Here is a 15,095-nt window from a genome sequence, read left to right as displayed (position 1 = left end):
CGGCGGATCGCTGCTGCAGCCACCGCCGCTTTCTATTTTTTCCCCCTTTTTTTTCCTCCTTTACTTGAGCTGCGCGCGCGCGGCGGCGGCGGCGCGAGCCCGAGGCCGACGCGCGCGGGGGGAGGGCAGCCCCCGGGGAGCGCGCGCGCTGTCTGTCTCCGATGGAGGGCGGGCGCGCGGGCCCGGGTGTCGGCGGGGCGCGAGGTCGCAGCCGCCGCTGCCTCCGCGGCCGCCGCCCCGGCACCCGCCGGCGGGCCGCCCGAGTGGTACGCGGGCCCGGATGGAACGCCGGGGAACCCGGAGGAGGGGCTTTGGTCGCCGGGAACGAGGCAGGCGGCTGGGTTTGGAGACAGAAAAGTAGGTCGCGGGGGAGGGGTGGATGGGGTGGAAGGGGAGAGGAGCGCGCACGCGCGCCCCCGGTGGCCGCGCGGAGGTGCGCGAAGGCGGGGGCCCGAGGCGCATGCGCACGTGTGGGCGGGGCCGGGGGCGCGCACGTCTGGGCGGGGCGGAGCCAGCGTGGGGCACGTTCTTGGCCGCCGAGAGACGGAGAAGGCAGAGCCGGGTCCTTTCCTCCTGGATCAGGACTCAAGTCCCAAGAGAGAACTGGACATGCGGCCTTTTGCAGACACACACAGCAGCTGTCCGAGCTCCCTACCTCGCGCAGCAAAACAAACGCTTCCCTCCAGACTTAGGACTTGTGATCATAAGTTTTATTAGTCTTAGGAGGAGAAGATCATCGATAGTTCCTCAAATTTTAAAAAAAGTACAAAAGTTACATACAAAACGTTGAGATCAGACGACTAAACTTTCCCGACTCAGGCCCAAGTTCTGCAAGGGAAAAAGAAAGAAGGATGTGAGCTGGGGAGGACTGGAGAAGAGGGTTCAAGAAGGCTCTTAGAGCCAGGTAGGGCTGTCCACTCACCTTCTTCAGCCTCCGCTCCCGTGAGGCCTGGGAGTCAGTCTCAGAGTAAGGGGGAGGCGCCGGAGGGTGGTAGGCTTCCTCTTCTTCCTCCCTGTAAGGTCTCCTTCTCTCCGCTGGCCCCTTTTTCCTCAAGGCCTCTTCTAGTAGCTGCCCATCATATTGGGGGTCCCCAGACCTGGAGCCATCATCTGGAAGGTCCCGGGAGGGGTGGTAGCGGGCCCTAGGGTCCGCATGAGGGCGGCCTCTAGACCTGAAGTCATCATAGTAGGGATCCCGGGAGTGTGGGAAGTGCCTTGAGTCGTCTTGGTCTTGGTCGTAGAGGTCATCACGGCTGCGGCTTCGGGGGGGTGCACAGGCCCGGCCTCTCCTCCCACTACTTGGGGGAGACCTCCCTGATTCAGCAGAGCCGGGCCGGGCGAGGTCATCTAGAGCATCCACAGAACGGGCTCGGGGCCGCCCAGCCCCCCAGCCACTCCCTGGCCGGTCCAGGGGGGGCTCTTGTTCCCACCTCCTCGAACTCCGGGGGGAGTGGTGACCCCATTCCTCATCCCGGATCGGGGTGAGGGCAGGGCCCCGGGAAGGCCGGGATCTCCAGTCGTCCTCATGGAGGGAGGTAACTTCACTCATGGCTGTGGGAAGGAAGGTGTCACTGGTGGGAGGTGGTCAGGACCTAATGTCAGGAGCCCTGTGGTCCAGCAGTGTCACCCACTTGGCTCATATACTCTCAAGGGGGCTCTAGGCTTTTCATCTGTTTAGTGATGATCATACACTTCACTGTGGCCATGGTAGGGAATGAGGGATTGTGTCCATGATTTGGAGCAGGTATCAGGGAGACATGTTTCCCCCAACCCCCACAAGAATCCCTCAGACCCCAAGGCTCCTCACCTCGCTCTACACGGCCATTTGGGGGACCAGGTCGAGAAGAGTCAAAGTTGGCCAGCTCCTTCTCCATGTAGTACAGGACCCGCATGGAGTCGTCCTGCTGGTTGGCCTGAATCCTATAGCCACTACGGATTTCTAGGGACAGGAGTTGGAGATGATCAGTTTGGGAGGTTGGATGCTGACCCAGCCCCCTCCCCTATAGGCATGTCCAACCTCATAAGGATTGGTTCTCACCAGAGGTCACGTTGCTGTCTGTGTCACGAAGCAGGGGTACCTGGGAGCTGTGGCCACCAACTGGGGGAGACTGGCTGTCAGGAGCAAAACCCTGTACTCCCAGCCCCCTCTCCTCTGCCCCCAATCCCCCCTTCCAGCCCCAGGCCCTTAATGGCCAAATATCCAGCCTACCCCCTGCCCCAGCTGCTCCTGGCTCCCCCCGACCTCACCTGAGCTATTCCTGTCGAAGTCTCCAGAGTACCCGTTGTACAGAGGGCCCATGGGAATCATGGCTGGGGGCGGCGGGGTCTTGGCAAGGGAGAGGTGGGCATAGGTGCTGGGGGCGTAGATGCTTGGGACGCCTGAGGTGGCAGCTTTGCCTGCAGCATACACTGGGGAGGACACACATAGCATGAGAAGGCCCCCAGGGGCCACATGCCTTCCTCCCACCCCACCTCTCCCCGTCCCCCCCCCCTCCCCAGGCTGAGGAGCTTCCCTAGGTGCTTGGTTGGTTTCTGCAGGGTCCCTGAGGTTAGGGGATATCAGCTTCATTGAATACACACCTCCTGTGCCATTCCTCACAGAAGTTTCAGGATGGGGGGTGCATATTGGCAGCTGACGGCCCTGATCTGGTAGGCCAGTATGTTTCGTTTGACAGTTCGATGGTTTGCCAACATCTGACAAGGTTTTACATCAAACTCTCCTGCCAGCTTATCACAAGGTGCGGCCACCCTGGACCTACATTCCTACAGAGCAACAGGGGCAGAGGCGCCCTATAGATAAAGCTCACAAGCCGGAAAACAAGTATTCCCTTTGGCAGCTGAGCCCTTGCTCTAGAAAAATGGATCATCTTGCGGGGGGAATCCCATGCCTGCTCCCCTCTCACGCCTGCTCGGTCCTCCCCACAGGGTCTTGCAGACCCAAATGTGATGGGACTCAGTCTGAGGCAGGAGCTTGGGAGCCTCAGCGTTCACTCGCCTCAGCCAAGCGGCAAAGTGTCTCCTGTAGTGTTTCCCACTTGGGGGCTGCACCCACCCCGCCCCCGCCTGGTTCTAGGCTTGACAGCTCAAGGGCAAATCCTCCTCCTCTCCCTGTCACCTTCCTCCCCAGGCAAGAGGCTGGGTTCTGGTGGCTGCTTTGAGGCAAAAGTCACAGGCCTGGGCAAGTCACTTCCTCCCCGGGACTCCAGCAGGAAGATGGAGTGGGGAGATGGGCTCAGAAAGCTCCCTTCACCTCTGATTCAGTTGGGAAGCAGAAGGCTCAGTGCTCAGCCCCACCCCACCCAGCCCCGAAGAAGCCCTTCAGCGGCTCAGCTGATTGCCCTTTTATATTTAACTGTGGGAGATGCTGCTCCAGGACAGCTCAGCAGGACTGTGGCTGTGACAGAAACAACAGGGCCTCCGGCAGGGAGTTAACGGGACCTCGGTTTGGGGTAACAGGGTCTCAGGATGGAGGAAGTGGGGCCCTGGGACTGGCATTTGCAGTCCTGGTCCCAGCCTTAATTAGTGGGGTAACTGCGAACTTGTTTGCAGCCCTTGGGGATTCCACCCGACCTGTGAAATGACCAACACCCACCGCCCGAGCAGTAAGCAAGAAGCTCTCACTAAAAATGATGAGAGGGAGAGGGGATGGCCAGCACGGGCCTCCAGAGAGCAGTGGATTTCTTTTTTCAGGGCCGCGATGAAGCAGGTTGCCCACCGCTGAGTTCAGTGACCGTAAAGTTAGCCAGCACGGACTGAGACGCGGCCCCGTGCTGGGCCTGCATTCACAGTGCTCCCTTGATGCTCACGACGCCCCCACGACGGCGGGACCCTTGCAGAGAAGGAAACCAGCGGCTCGTCTGAGGTCACATGGTGTGAGTGGCAGGGCTCTGATTTACCAACGCTGACAGCAGCAATGTCCAACAGCTAGTGGGCGGGGAACACTCTATGTAGGCCAAGCCCCGCAGTTAATGCGGGACACACCAGGTCACCGGATCCCAACTCACCCTGTACAGCGGGCTCTACCACGGCCCCATTTTACAGAGGAGGAAACTGGGGCTGAGAGGGGAGGTCATTCACTGGGCTTCCCAACAGGTAAGGTGTCCAGCCAGGCCTCAAACCTCCACCTGCCCAAGCTTGCAACGACTGCCTATGATTTTACCCGGACCATATTACACTGGAGTTATGGCACGTGGAAACCTTAAATATGAGGATGCCAACACACAGCCATCTGAGCTACATGGGTAATTCTTTCCACCACCTTGGCCTAGAAATCCGCAGGTGCCAGGAGAGGGGCAGGTCTGTCCCTCTTTTGGTCTCCCATAGTCTAGGTGCTTCTAACACGTAAAGTTATTTATTTCTATCTACCGACATCATCTGTTCATCAACTAAAGATACGGTGAACTTGACAATGATGAAGGAAAAGGTGAGGTGCCCGCACGAAGAACTAGTCGGGAAGTGTGCTTTCATGGCCCACTTTCAATACAAGGAACGAGAGCGCAAATATGTTTGAATATAAGAAAGTAGCCAGTGTAAACTTCCATGTCAGAGTTGATGAAAATAGTCATGCGAACTTCCCAACAACTTGAGTGCACAGGTGCCAGTTCACCCAGATGCTCTCTGGAAGGCAACCAGGGAACCAGCAGTGCTGAGGTCCCTGAGAAAGGGGAACGGGGCAGCTGGAGGAGGGAGACTCTCTCTCCCTTTCCACCCCTGTTTTGTTTGCTGCTTCTCCCTCCATCTCTGGTCCCACGTCTAATCCCAGGCCTGCAGGTACCCACTCTGAGGTGCTGGATGTGTCCTGAAACGGCATCCGTGGGAAATCCGGAGTGCTTGTGTGGATGCGGGTTGTTAAAAGATGCTTAAATTTGCTGGGGCTGTAAACCTTGTTTGGTTTCTCACCTTTTTCACTTAGATTTTGTTTTTATTTTTTTATTTTTATTTTTTCTGGCCACCCCGCGTGTCATGTGGGATCTTAGTTCCCCAACCAAGGGTCAAACATGTGCCCCCGGCAGTGGAAGCGTGGAGTCTTAACCGTTGGACCGCCAGGGAAGTCCCCAAGATTTCGTTTTTAAAGGGAGTTTTACTTTCCGGTGAATAATGTTTTGTACTATTTGAATTTTTTTTTTTTTTTTTTACCACGTGCATAAATTATACTTTCAAAAGGAAAGACTCAAAATAAATGAAAAGTAAAAAATAAGTGAACAGCTGAAGTATGTAAATGATAATCTAAAACCACTTTCTCCCAAATTGCTCCCCTCAAAACCTCCAGACCAGGACTTCCCTGGTGGCCCGGTGGTTAAGACTTTGCCTTCCAATGCAAGGGGAGGCGGGTCGGGGAGCTGAGAACCCACGTGCCTCAGGGCCAGAAACCTCCAGACCGGTGAGTGGCACTGTCCCGGGAGGCAGGCAGCCGGCCACGTCCTCTCCTTGGGCCCAGGAGGGAGGCCAGGCGGGGGCGGACACGCGAGGGGCGAGGGGCACTTACGGGCCTCTGGGCAGCAGCACTTTTCGGGGCAGCAGGGGCACCTGACGTAACAGCAGCAGGTGTGGGGGCAGCACTGACACCAGCAGATGCCCAGCAGGAGGAAGATGAGGAAGGCAGCCAGGCAGACCACGACCACGAACAGCCAGTCTGCGGAGAGACAAGAGCCGGCCCTGAGCTGGGAGGCCGGGGAGGGGACAGGGACGCGGGCAGCGGGGGCCGCGCGGAGTGAGGGTGGGGCAGGGGCCGTCTGCACAGCTCTCCGGGAAGCTGCAGCCCTCGCTGGAGTCTCCACACCAGGGGCTGGGGCGCAGCTGCAGAGGGACGCCCGCTCCTCTACAACCCAGGCCGGCCCCAAAGTCAGGGAACCCTCCCCAGGCTCATCTGGACAAGGCAGTGAACGCAAGGCGACCCGGCCGGAGCAAGATAGGCTGTAGCCTTGAGAGGGGACAGAGAGCCAGCTGCCCAGATCCCGACCCCCAGAAGAGCACTGCAGGCACCAGTCACAGGAGCCCCCTGCCTACACCCCAGGCACCTCGTCAGCCAGCCCAGCCCACCCCACAGCCCAGAGCCAGGTCACTAGATGCCGCAGAGCCGCCGGAGTCAGGCGGCGTTATTAGTGGGGTCTGAGCGAGTGGCGTTTAGGGTGGGGAAGAATACTTGGACAGAAGCGGTAAGTGGTGCATGGGGGACTCCACCCCCCCTACCTTCCATGGGCCCCGCCTGAAAACCGGGTAAGAGCTCAGCCACCCCAGAGGTCCTGCCTGGAGGGACAAAAGAGAGACAGATTATGCTGCCCCTGCCCTGAAGCCCGGCTCCGGGGTCATCAGGGTGGAGGTATGCCCTGCAGAAGAGGTGGGGTCGGTGGACTAGGAGGGTCCTAGCATGTGGTTCCTGCCCCCATCCCCCCATCCTACGTGGGCGCTGTTTTCCAGATTTCCATCACGTAATTCACTCACTCTCTCCCGCCACGGGGGATTCTATTGCCCAGAAGGGTTCCAGGATATAGCCCATGGGTTCTGAAGGATCGACCTCAGTTTGGGACTCCATCTCTTCCACACACACGGGTCCTATCGCCCCAAAGCGTTCCATCCCAGGTGAGTGGAGCAGTCCCTGTTCCCCCAGGCACAAGAGGCACGGTATGCTAGGGCCCATGAAAATGTTTTATTTTAAAATCTGAAGAAAAAAATATGACAATACTGAATATGTAACAATGACTTGTCTTTATAACAACAACACAATCATAAAATATAATTTTTTTTTTTAATCCAGAGGAAGAGGCCCTTGAAGGCGAAAGTGCCTACAACCCATAAAAGTCACAGTATGGCCCTGGTTCTCTGCCCACCAGGGTCCCCTATGCAAGTTTCACGGCATAGCTAGTGCCTCCTTTAGGTGCCGCCCGGCACTCTGTGCCCCGCGAGTGCTGTATCTCAGGGACATCTGCACACCCGCCTGTACACCAACAAAGCTCTATCCAGAGCTCAGCACCCCATGCCACATGCCCCTAGGAGAAGGTTCTAGCATGTAAACCAGCGGTTCTCAAAGTGTGGTCCTGTCTGGGAGGCCAAGCCGCTCTACTGATAACACTAAGCCATTGTTTGCCCTTCTCACTCTCCTTCGCCAGTAGAGGTGCAGGCAGGGGAGCTTTCCACAGGCTCCATCACATGTGATGATGTCATTTGCTCTGATGGTAACGGACCGTGTGCTTGTGTGCCAGATTCAATTTCTAATATGTTAAACAACTATAAATATAACCCACAAAAACTTAAACAAAACTTCTTTGAGACCCTCAATAATCTTTTAGAGTGTAAGTGGGTCCTACGACTAAACTTGAGACATGCTGATGTAGATTGTGCATTTTACCAAAGAACACACAGAGTTCTCTGGGTCACTGGTGCATGCATTCTGTCACCCAGACATGAACCCTGTTGCATGATCTGAGCATCCTGGAGCGTGCTCCCCCATCATGTGCTCGTTCACACATGTGTTACCTTGCATCATGCATGGGATGATGGCAACGTGCGACCTGGCAGCATCTCACATACAGCACACACCACGCGAGACTATATGTGTCCGCTGAGAACAGAGCATCTGGCTAACAGCAGCATCCCTTCCACACGTGGCGGGGGGGCCTCACAGCCGGGCGGGGGCTGCTGGCGGGTACCCCAGCCTGCCCCTGAGCTTGTAGAGGTAGCCGAGCTTAAGGGGAGCACTAACCATGCAAGCCACGCAGTGCCATCCCAGCAGGGCAGAGGGCCAGGTTCCCGTGCTCTGGCAAGGGACTCCGGGGTGAGAGGTGGCCCTGGGGATGGGGCAGAAGCCTCCTCTCAATTACATATGCCATCAACCCTCCTCGCTCACTGCCCATCAACTCTAACCATTTCTGTATTTTTGAAAACAGAGACTGGGAAGAGGTAGAGTCCCCATTTCTCTCCACTCTTGGTTTGTCTCTGGCTTATCCGAAATGTTGCAGCGGGCGAGGGGTCCCTACCCTGCCTGGGGTGCAGGGTACAAATAAGCCCAAGTGACTGGTGGTGCTGTGAGGGGAGAACAGAGCAGGCAACAGAGCCCAGAGAGTGAGCCGGAGGGCAGAGAGCAGAGACACAGCAGTGGCAGAAGAAGCCCCCGACCCCGTCCCTCAGGGCCCAGCCCACTCACCGAGGACGATGAGCTCTGCGAAGGCCTCGTTGTTCCCCTGGAGGTCCTGGGCTGAGACCACAGAGCAGTAGTACACACCGCTGTCCCCCCAAGCCGTCTGGTCAAAGGTCAGGTCAGCATCTGTGTCAGGAGGAGACGTGTGAGGGCACCTCGGGGGAGGGGTGCCTGATGCCTGCAGCCCCCGCCATGAGCACGTGGGGAAGGGGGGCTGCAGACGGACCAGTGAAAATTGAATCACTCATACTAAGGGCGCGCGACCTCTTAGGCTCGGTTCTGAACACTTAACGCGGGGAATTTCGAGAAGGCTGTCAGGTGGCGCTGTTATCTTCCCTGTCTTGTAGAGAAAAGAGGTCTGGTGAAATTACTGATGAGCCGTACAACTGTGGCAAAAACCGGGATGGCGGGGCTGGGACGGTCTGACTCCAGAGCCAGCACTTCAGGCTTACGCCTTCCTCTGTCCCACGTCCCAAAGCAAAAGTCGACTCGCCGACACAACCCACCACGGAGCCTAGTGCAGACCCAGGGGCCTGGGTCCTGGATAAGGAGGCAAAGATAAACAGGCCAGATTCCAGGAATCAGGAGCCGCCCAGGCATGAGAAGGCGGGGATGTGAGAGAGACACTTAGACCAGTTCCCTCGTCCTCCAGCCACTTCCAGGTCAGGCCCAGGGCTTGGGGACGCTCCGTGAAGCAGTCCCGGGCAAGAAGCCTGTTAATTACACCAGAAAAGAGTTTCCACACATCCGGTTTCCTCTCTGCTCCTCAGGCCCTAATTAGTTAAATCCCTCCAGCCATTCACCAGGGACCAGGGCGGGACAGGGTGTGAGGTGGGGCTCTCGGGGCGACTCCACCTTAGGCCCCTGGAGGACAGGAGGTAGGAACAGGCCAGAGACAGCACCCCCAGAGGCCCACAGCCTTTCTCCCCAGCTGCTCTGGCTCTCTGGCTCCCTCGGACCTGCCTACCACCTTGCCCCACGGACCCCCTGCCCTTCCCCAGGACAGTTCCGAGGGCAGCCACTGTGTGCGCCCCAGTCCACAGCACCTGGGCATCAGTCAACTGCCAAAGGAATGAAAGAACCGGAGCCTCCTTCATTCTTTGGAAGGAAGACCTCACATCCATAGAAGAGCCTCCTCTCAAGGTCTATCTACACCATTCCAAACGCCTTACCCTGGCTCACAAGGCCCGTGCAGTGACACGGCCACTGGTCGCCAACCCAGCCTCATCCCTCCCACTGTCCTTCACTCACGAGACTCCAGACACACTGGCCGCCTCACTGTCCCCCCACGTGCTGGGCTCACAACTGCCTCAGCCTGCGCTCCTGCTGTCCCTCTGCCTGGCTCTGTGTTCTCAGACCCTCAGAGGGCTGGTTCCATCCTGCTGGCACAGCTCCCCTGCCAGACTCTGCCTAATTATATCAGCCAGCTTAGGGGCTGACTGGCCATGATCCCATCCCCAGGAGAAAGCGGGCTCCAGGCAAGCAGAACCTGGTCTGTCTTGGTCACTGCTGAGTCCCCCAGGGCCTGGCCAGGATCTGGAAATGAACCCCTTCCCTCCTCATGCTGACCTTCCTTAGTGTTCCGGGCATGTGGCTATATTCGAATAGGCGCTTGATACAGTCATTCGATATGTGACACACGATTATTGAATGCATCTGATGATGTTCCAGGCAGGAAATGAGGCACCTGGTGTACTAAAGAGCAACAGTTCTCAAAGTGTGATCTGTGGGACCTGGGGTTCCCCAAGACCTTTGCAGGCGATCCCTGAGGTCAAAGTTATTTTCATAATAATAGTAAGATATTTGCCTTTTTCACTTAATCTCATGAGTGTGGTGTGGAGCTTTCCAGGGGCTACATGTGTGTGTTATCACAATACATTGAATGCAGAAGCAGCTTTGAGAATCCAGCTTCTATTCGGCCAGACTTTAAGGAGATGTGCAAAAATAGAAAAGCAATGCCATACATTTTCATTAAAGTTTTTCATTTGGAAAATACGGTTATTTTTTCATAAAAGTATGTTATTTATACTAATCTATAGAGTTTATTATCATCAATTAAAAAATTTTTTTTATCTTCTCAGTTTTCTAGCTGTAAAAACAAAGCTCTTTGAGGACCTCAGTAATTAAGAGTGTAAAGAGGCCCTAAGACCCGCCCTAAGACCCACATGTTTGAGAACCACTGCTATAGAGGACAGGTATGAACCCCTGCCCTTAAATGGCTCAGATCCTAACTGGGAAAGAGAGACAAATAAAAAATTTAAACATATCGAGGATCAGATGGTGGTAAGCAGTACAGAAGGCAGACAGGAAGTGCCTCTGTTGTAGAGGTGGGGACCGTGCGGAGTTTAAGTGACCCGAAAGGTAGGGTGACCTTGGGCGCAGATACTCCCCTTCGTGGTCACGTATCCAGCCCCCAGCTATTGATCTCTTACTATGGGTCCCTCTGCATATGTTCTTTCATGGAATCATCCTAAAACTCTAACCTACATTCTCCCAAATCCTCCAGATTCTCCATAACACCCTCTTGGCCCATCCTTTTTTCCACTTGTATCTTTAAATCAAACTTGAAAAATGCCTCTCCAAAACCAGAACCCAAAAGCAGGGCCCCGCCCAAAGCCAGAGGTGGGCGGGAAGGCAACCCCTAGGCCAGCAAGAGCTCCTAGGCCAGAAGCTAAACTCTGGGCTCCAGTGGGCCGGATCTGGGTCTCAATGCGTTTTGTTTGGCCTGCACAATGTTTTCAAAACCCATGAAAAATACCACTTTCCGGCTTCTTTTGATCAGTTCTAAGGCCTGGGCCCACCTCCTTCCTGCAAGGCGCACCCTGTTCCCAGTCTATGTCTGGTCCTGACATCACCTGGGCTGGGCATTGCTCTAACTGTTTTAGGTGCAAGGAGAAAATGCCGGGTCTCCACTTGGGAACAGGAGCTGGGCTTTCCTCCACCTCCCTGGGCCTCTGGTTCCTCATGGGCACACAGCAGAGGCGGCCCTGGTGATCTCAGGAGGGTCCCATGAGCTCTCAGGTCCAGCGCTACTGAGTGGGGGGCATATGGGCCCCAATCAGCCTGAAGAGGTAGAAACAGGGCCCCAATCCAGGCACCCACATCACCCAAAGGACGGAAGAACAGAAGGGGAAGCGGGACCCACCCAAGCTGAGGGACACCACTCTGGTTTTCCCAGGACGACTTTCACTTTTAAAACGTGGGCCGTTGGTGACCCTAGGAATTCCAAAGGGAACTCTGCTTTTCTCCATCCTCAAAGCTGAAATGGAGGAAGCTCCCATGGCTACTGGGCTTCCTGAAAGGACATACACACAATGGATGTTTACAAATCATGGCCTATATCAAACATGGGCCCAGGTCAAGGCAACTTGAAAGACCTGGGCCTGTGGGGCCTCTGGAGCAGGAAGAATCTGCCCCAGATAGAGCCTGAAGGTCACTTGAGTTCTGGACTCAGCAAACGGGGCACAATTCCAGCCAGCCTTCAAGGGCACTCTCAGGGCTGGAGCCGTCCTGACAGGGCTGTCCGGTCATAACCTGGTCCAGGCTGGAGAAGTCCCTGGATTATGGGGTAGGGGCCTACACAGGTTGAACCCGCAAGAAGCCGTTTATCCACAAGAACAGCAGGATGCTTCGGGCTCGCTGCCCACGGAAATTCAGAGCCAGCAGGGCCAGTCCCTCCCCAAAACAAGACTGACACGCTGGGTCCCTGCCCGTGGTCTAGACAGAGGGTGGGAAGGACTGTGCTCCAAGGCCTGGTCTCTTGGAGTCTGCAAAGGTATGCCCCCTTCCCTCCTCTGCCCCCAGGCCCACGATTGAAACTCTAATCCTTGTTGAAGCAGGTGAGCCTTCGTCCCTCACCCACTGCTGCCCATCACCCTCCTCTCTGCCGGCTAGATTCTTTAGGGTGCAGTCCCAGTTCCTCTTCAAATCACATTTGCAGCGGTTTTAAGGGGTGAGCTCCGAGTCATGATCACATATCACCCAGGTCTGTTTTCTTTGTAGCACTTTGCAGCACACTCTGAAATTCTCTTACTCTTTCTTTATCTGCTTGTTTGTTGCCTGTCTCATCCCACGAGAACATCACCTCCTTGAGGACAGGGATCTTGGCTGACCTGATCACCCCTGTAGCCCCAGCACTGGTTACCATAGCTTCTGGCACTTAGAAGATGTCCCATAAATACCAAATAAATGTATGAATGAATGAACGGCTTCCCCACTGCCCTTTACCTGGTTCCAACAGGCACCTCCTATCAGCAGCTAGCATTATGGTGAAGGACAAGGGTTCTCAGTGCTGCCTGAGTTCAAATCCCAGCTCCAGCCCTTCACTGGCTGTGCACCAAGACAAGCTACTTGATCTCTCTGTGCCTCAGCTGTCCTGAATGTAAAATGTGGGCATAAAGCACCTGGCAAGTTGTGGGCTTTCTCCATTAAAATCCCTCACCCCTTCGGTTCACTCCTGTTACCTCCTCAGTGAGTTCTTTGCTAAACTCCCTGGGCAAGCAAAGGGGTTACTAGCTTGAAGACTAGACCCAAAGTGTCTGACTTAGAATCCCACCAGCTGTGTGACCTTGTGCAAGTCACTTTACCTCTCTGAGTCTTTGTAAAATGACAATAACAGATTCTGCCCACTCAATTACTGTGGTCTAAATGAGTTAATCCATGTCAACCTGGATTACAGCCTAGCACACAGAAGGCTCTTTATGAGTTGTTACTTATATAAATTCTACTTATTACTGCTGATATTACTAGTATTATTATAGAACCCCTGCCTCTCTCTCCATTACCCACTTTTCTTTATCTTCAAGCACTTGATAGTATGTGTTGTGTTTATCTTATTGGTCTCCCTCACTGGAATTCAAGCTCCAAGAGGGACGGGATTTGATGATTTTGTCTACTGCTGTATATCCAAGGCCTCAAACGGTGCCTGGTATATGTTAGGTGCTCAATAAATCTTTGCTGTTAAATAAAGGGATGGACGGATGGGTAGAAGGAAGGATCCCTCCCTCTGTCAATCCTTTCAGACACTGGTGCTGACGAGCTTCCAGGTGGGGACTCCAGGTTGGGCATGAGGAAGCCAGCGCCACCACCCAAACCAGCCCCAGCCCATCCCCTGCCTTCCCCCCTCCCCACCCCACGTACTTCCTGTGATGGTGATCCTCCGGCCCTGGTAGTAGTCTCCCAGGGTCACGGCATTGCCCTGTTTGGTGGCCACAACCCTGACGGTGCGCACGCTGTCCTGGCACTCCACGTAGGGGTTGTAGCCCGGGTTACCAGCCGCCAGCTGGGCGTTGAGCTGGCTGTCAACACTGGCTGGGGAGAAGGCATCAGCGATGCGGTCCCGGCAGAAAGACTTGTACTTCCAGATCACGATGGGCGCCGTGGGGGTCGTGGTCGACTGGTAGGTGCAGGGCAGGGTCACGGGTTGGAATAGGATCACCACATGGTAGGGGTCTGACACAGTCACCTGGATGGCGCCGGCAGGGGCTGAGGACAAGGAGAGTCAGTAGAGGGACCGCTGTGAGCTCAAGGAGGTGCTTCAGCAGGAAGGAGCGACATTACTTGTCACCAGCTTGACATTTACAAGTGTACGGTTTTACAGAGCGCCTGGCACACACTGTTCCTTAATCCCCAAGACCGGTGAGGTGGCTCCGATAATCATGCCCGTTTTATAGACCCAGGGGGCTGAAGTGGCCGGTGCAAGGTCACATGGCCAGATGCCTTGGAACATCCTGTCCACCCCTCTTCCCAGAGTGTGGCCTCTGAACCGCCCCAGCCCCCTCTTCCCTTGGCCATTCTGTCATGGAAAGGGCCTCTCTGTGGCCTGTACAGGCAAGCCCAAATGGCCCCCCACAAAGCCCACAGTGCTCAAGGCCCCCCTTCAAAAACAACCACCAAGTGTTCCAAGTTACTCCAGGTTCTGTGAATTTGGAGAGGGGGATTTTGGAGTTGTTTGGACTGCTTTGCATACAACAGTTAAAGCCCCCCTGTAATGTCTCCACCAGCCTCCCACCTCACCCCACCCAAAACCATCTCAAATGAACACGCCAAAAGCGCTTGCTGAAAAATAAAGTACCTCTGATACCCTCACCCAAACAAACATCAGATACAGCAGAAGATGGTTTCCAAACAAGTCCGTGAGTCCCTTCCACCAGACTCTTACGCACAGATACTTCGGACGTGGTTGGGTTGGGGGGTGGGGAGTTTCCAATACCGCACCCACCCAATGCCTGGGCGCTGTTTCTTGATCTCTCCCCCTAGGAATCGTCTACTCCAACCCTCAAGTGCCTTCTCCCCGTTACCCCAAGACTTAGAAATCTCGACGGGCTACCGAGCCCTCATCCCGGCCTTTCCCAGTGATCGGTGGCCCTTCACCCCTACCCCACAAAGAATCCCATTCTCCTTGCCGCTCCCGGATTCGCTGTCCCGGGAGTTTCATTTCCTGTTATCTCTGAACAAGGGCGGGGGAGCGCTCGCAGGCACGTATAGGGAATTCCTCTCTGGCACACAAGGGATCTCCGGAGACCTTGGGGATCAGGAGGTCTTAGTCTCTGCGCTCCCCCTCCCCCAGTTCTCCCGCCTCCTGGGCAGTGTAGAACTCCATCCATCGCCCTTCTACAGTGCCCTCCCGCCGTTCCGCGGCACCCAGGGCCCCGCTCTCCGTACCTGTGCACAAGGTGCTGAGAAAGAGCCACACGAAGACGACCGTGCCCCAGCCCGGGGTGGCCGGGCAGGAGCCCAGCCGCCCCCAGAAAAGCCGCCGGACCAAAGGCGCCATCTCGCCGGTCTGGGCGCGTCGGGCCCGCGCGTCCCCTCCCAGGTACCGGGAGGGTAGGGGGCGCGGCGCGCACCAAGACTGGGAGGGGTGCCTGCTCCTCCCCTTCCTGCTTCCGTTCCTTGTTCCTATTCCAAGCCCACCCTGTTCTAGGATTTTAACTAGAGGAAACATCGTGGACGAAGAGCA

General features: G+C 55.8%; 1 protein-coding gene and 1 long non-coding RNA gene across 3 annotated transcripts; one reads left to right on the top strand and one right to left on the bottom strand.

Moving 5' to 3' along the window:
* Positions 1–742: 742 nt before the first annotated feature.
* LSR (lipolysis stimulated lipoprotein receptor) lies at positions 743–15,080 on the bottom strand. 2 transcript variants are annotated; one of them, XM_007165116.2, is made up of 10 exons: positions 14,798–15,080; positions 13,274–13,618; positions 8,141–8,260; positions 6,190–6,246; positions 5,486–5,632; positions 2,248–2,409; positions 2,039–2,098; positions 1,808–1,939; positions 923–1,551; positions 743–828 (listed from the first exon to the last, which is right to left on the bottom strand). In XM_007165116.2, the coding sequence occupies exons 1-10, from the start codon at positions 15,078–15,080 to the stop codon at positions 793–795; spliced, it is 1,971 nt and encodes a 656-aa protein (XP_007165178.1). In that variant the 3' UTR covers positions 743–792. The 2 variants fall into 2 exon arrangements, with proteins under 2 accessions (XP_007165178.1, XP_007165179.1); XM_007165117.3 differs by lacking the exon at positions 6,190–6,246.
* LOC114237110 (uncharacterized) lies at positions 2,403–7,541 on the top strand. The gene is made up of 3 exons (XR_003622880.2): positions 2,403–3,872; positions 6,418–6,579; positions 6,755–7,541. It is a non-coding gene; the product is annotated as an uncharacterized LOC114237110 (long non-coding RNA).
* Positions 15,081–15,095: the final 15 nt, after the last annotated feature.

This window comes from Balaenoptera acutorostrata, chromosome 19 (assembly GCF_949987535.1).
Source record: "Balaenoptera acutorostrata chromosome 19, mBalAcu1.1, whole genome shotgun sequence".
Taxonomy (NCBI): Eukaryota; Metazoa; Chordata; class Mammalia; order Artiodactyla; family Balaenopteridae; genus Balaenoptera; species Balaenoptera acutorostrata.
The sequence above is the reverse complement of the archived record's forward strand: the minus strand, read 5'-3'. Positions and strand labels throughout refer to the sequence as shown.

Excerpts from the sequence above, each read along its gene's own strand:
- LSR (XM_007165116.2), bottom strand. The coding sequence starts at position 15,080 with ATGTTTCCTCTAGTTAAAATCCTAGAACAGGGTGGGCTTGGAATAGGA. Across the intron at positions 2,410-5,485 it reads GTGCTGCTGCCCAGAGGCCC|TGTATGCTGCAGGCAAAGCT; the intron begins GTAAGTGCCCCT and ends TGTCCTCCCCAG. Across the intron at positions 2,099-2,247 it reads CTTCGACAGGAATAGCTCAG|TTGGTGGCCACAGCTCCCAG; the intron begins GTGAGGTCGGGG and ends AGTCTCCCCCAG.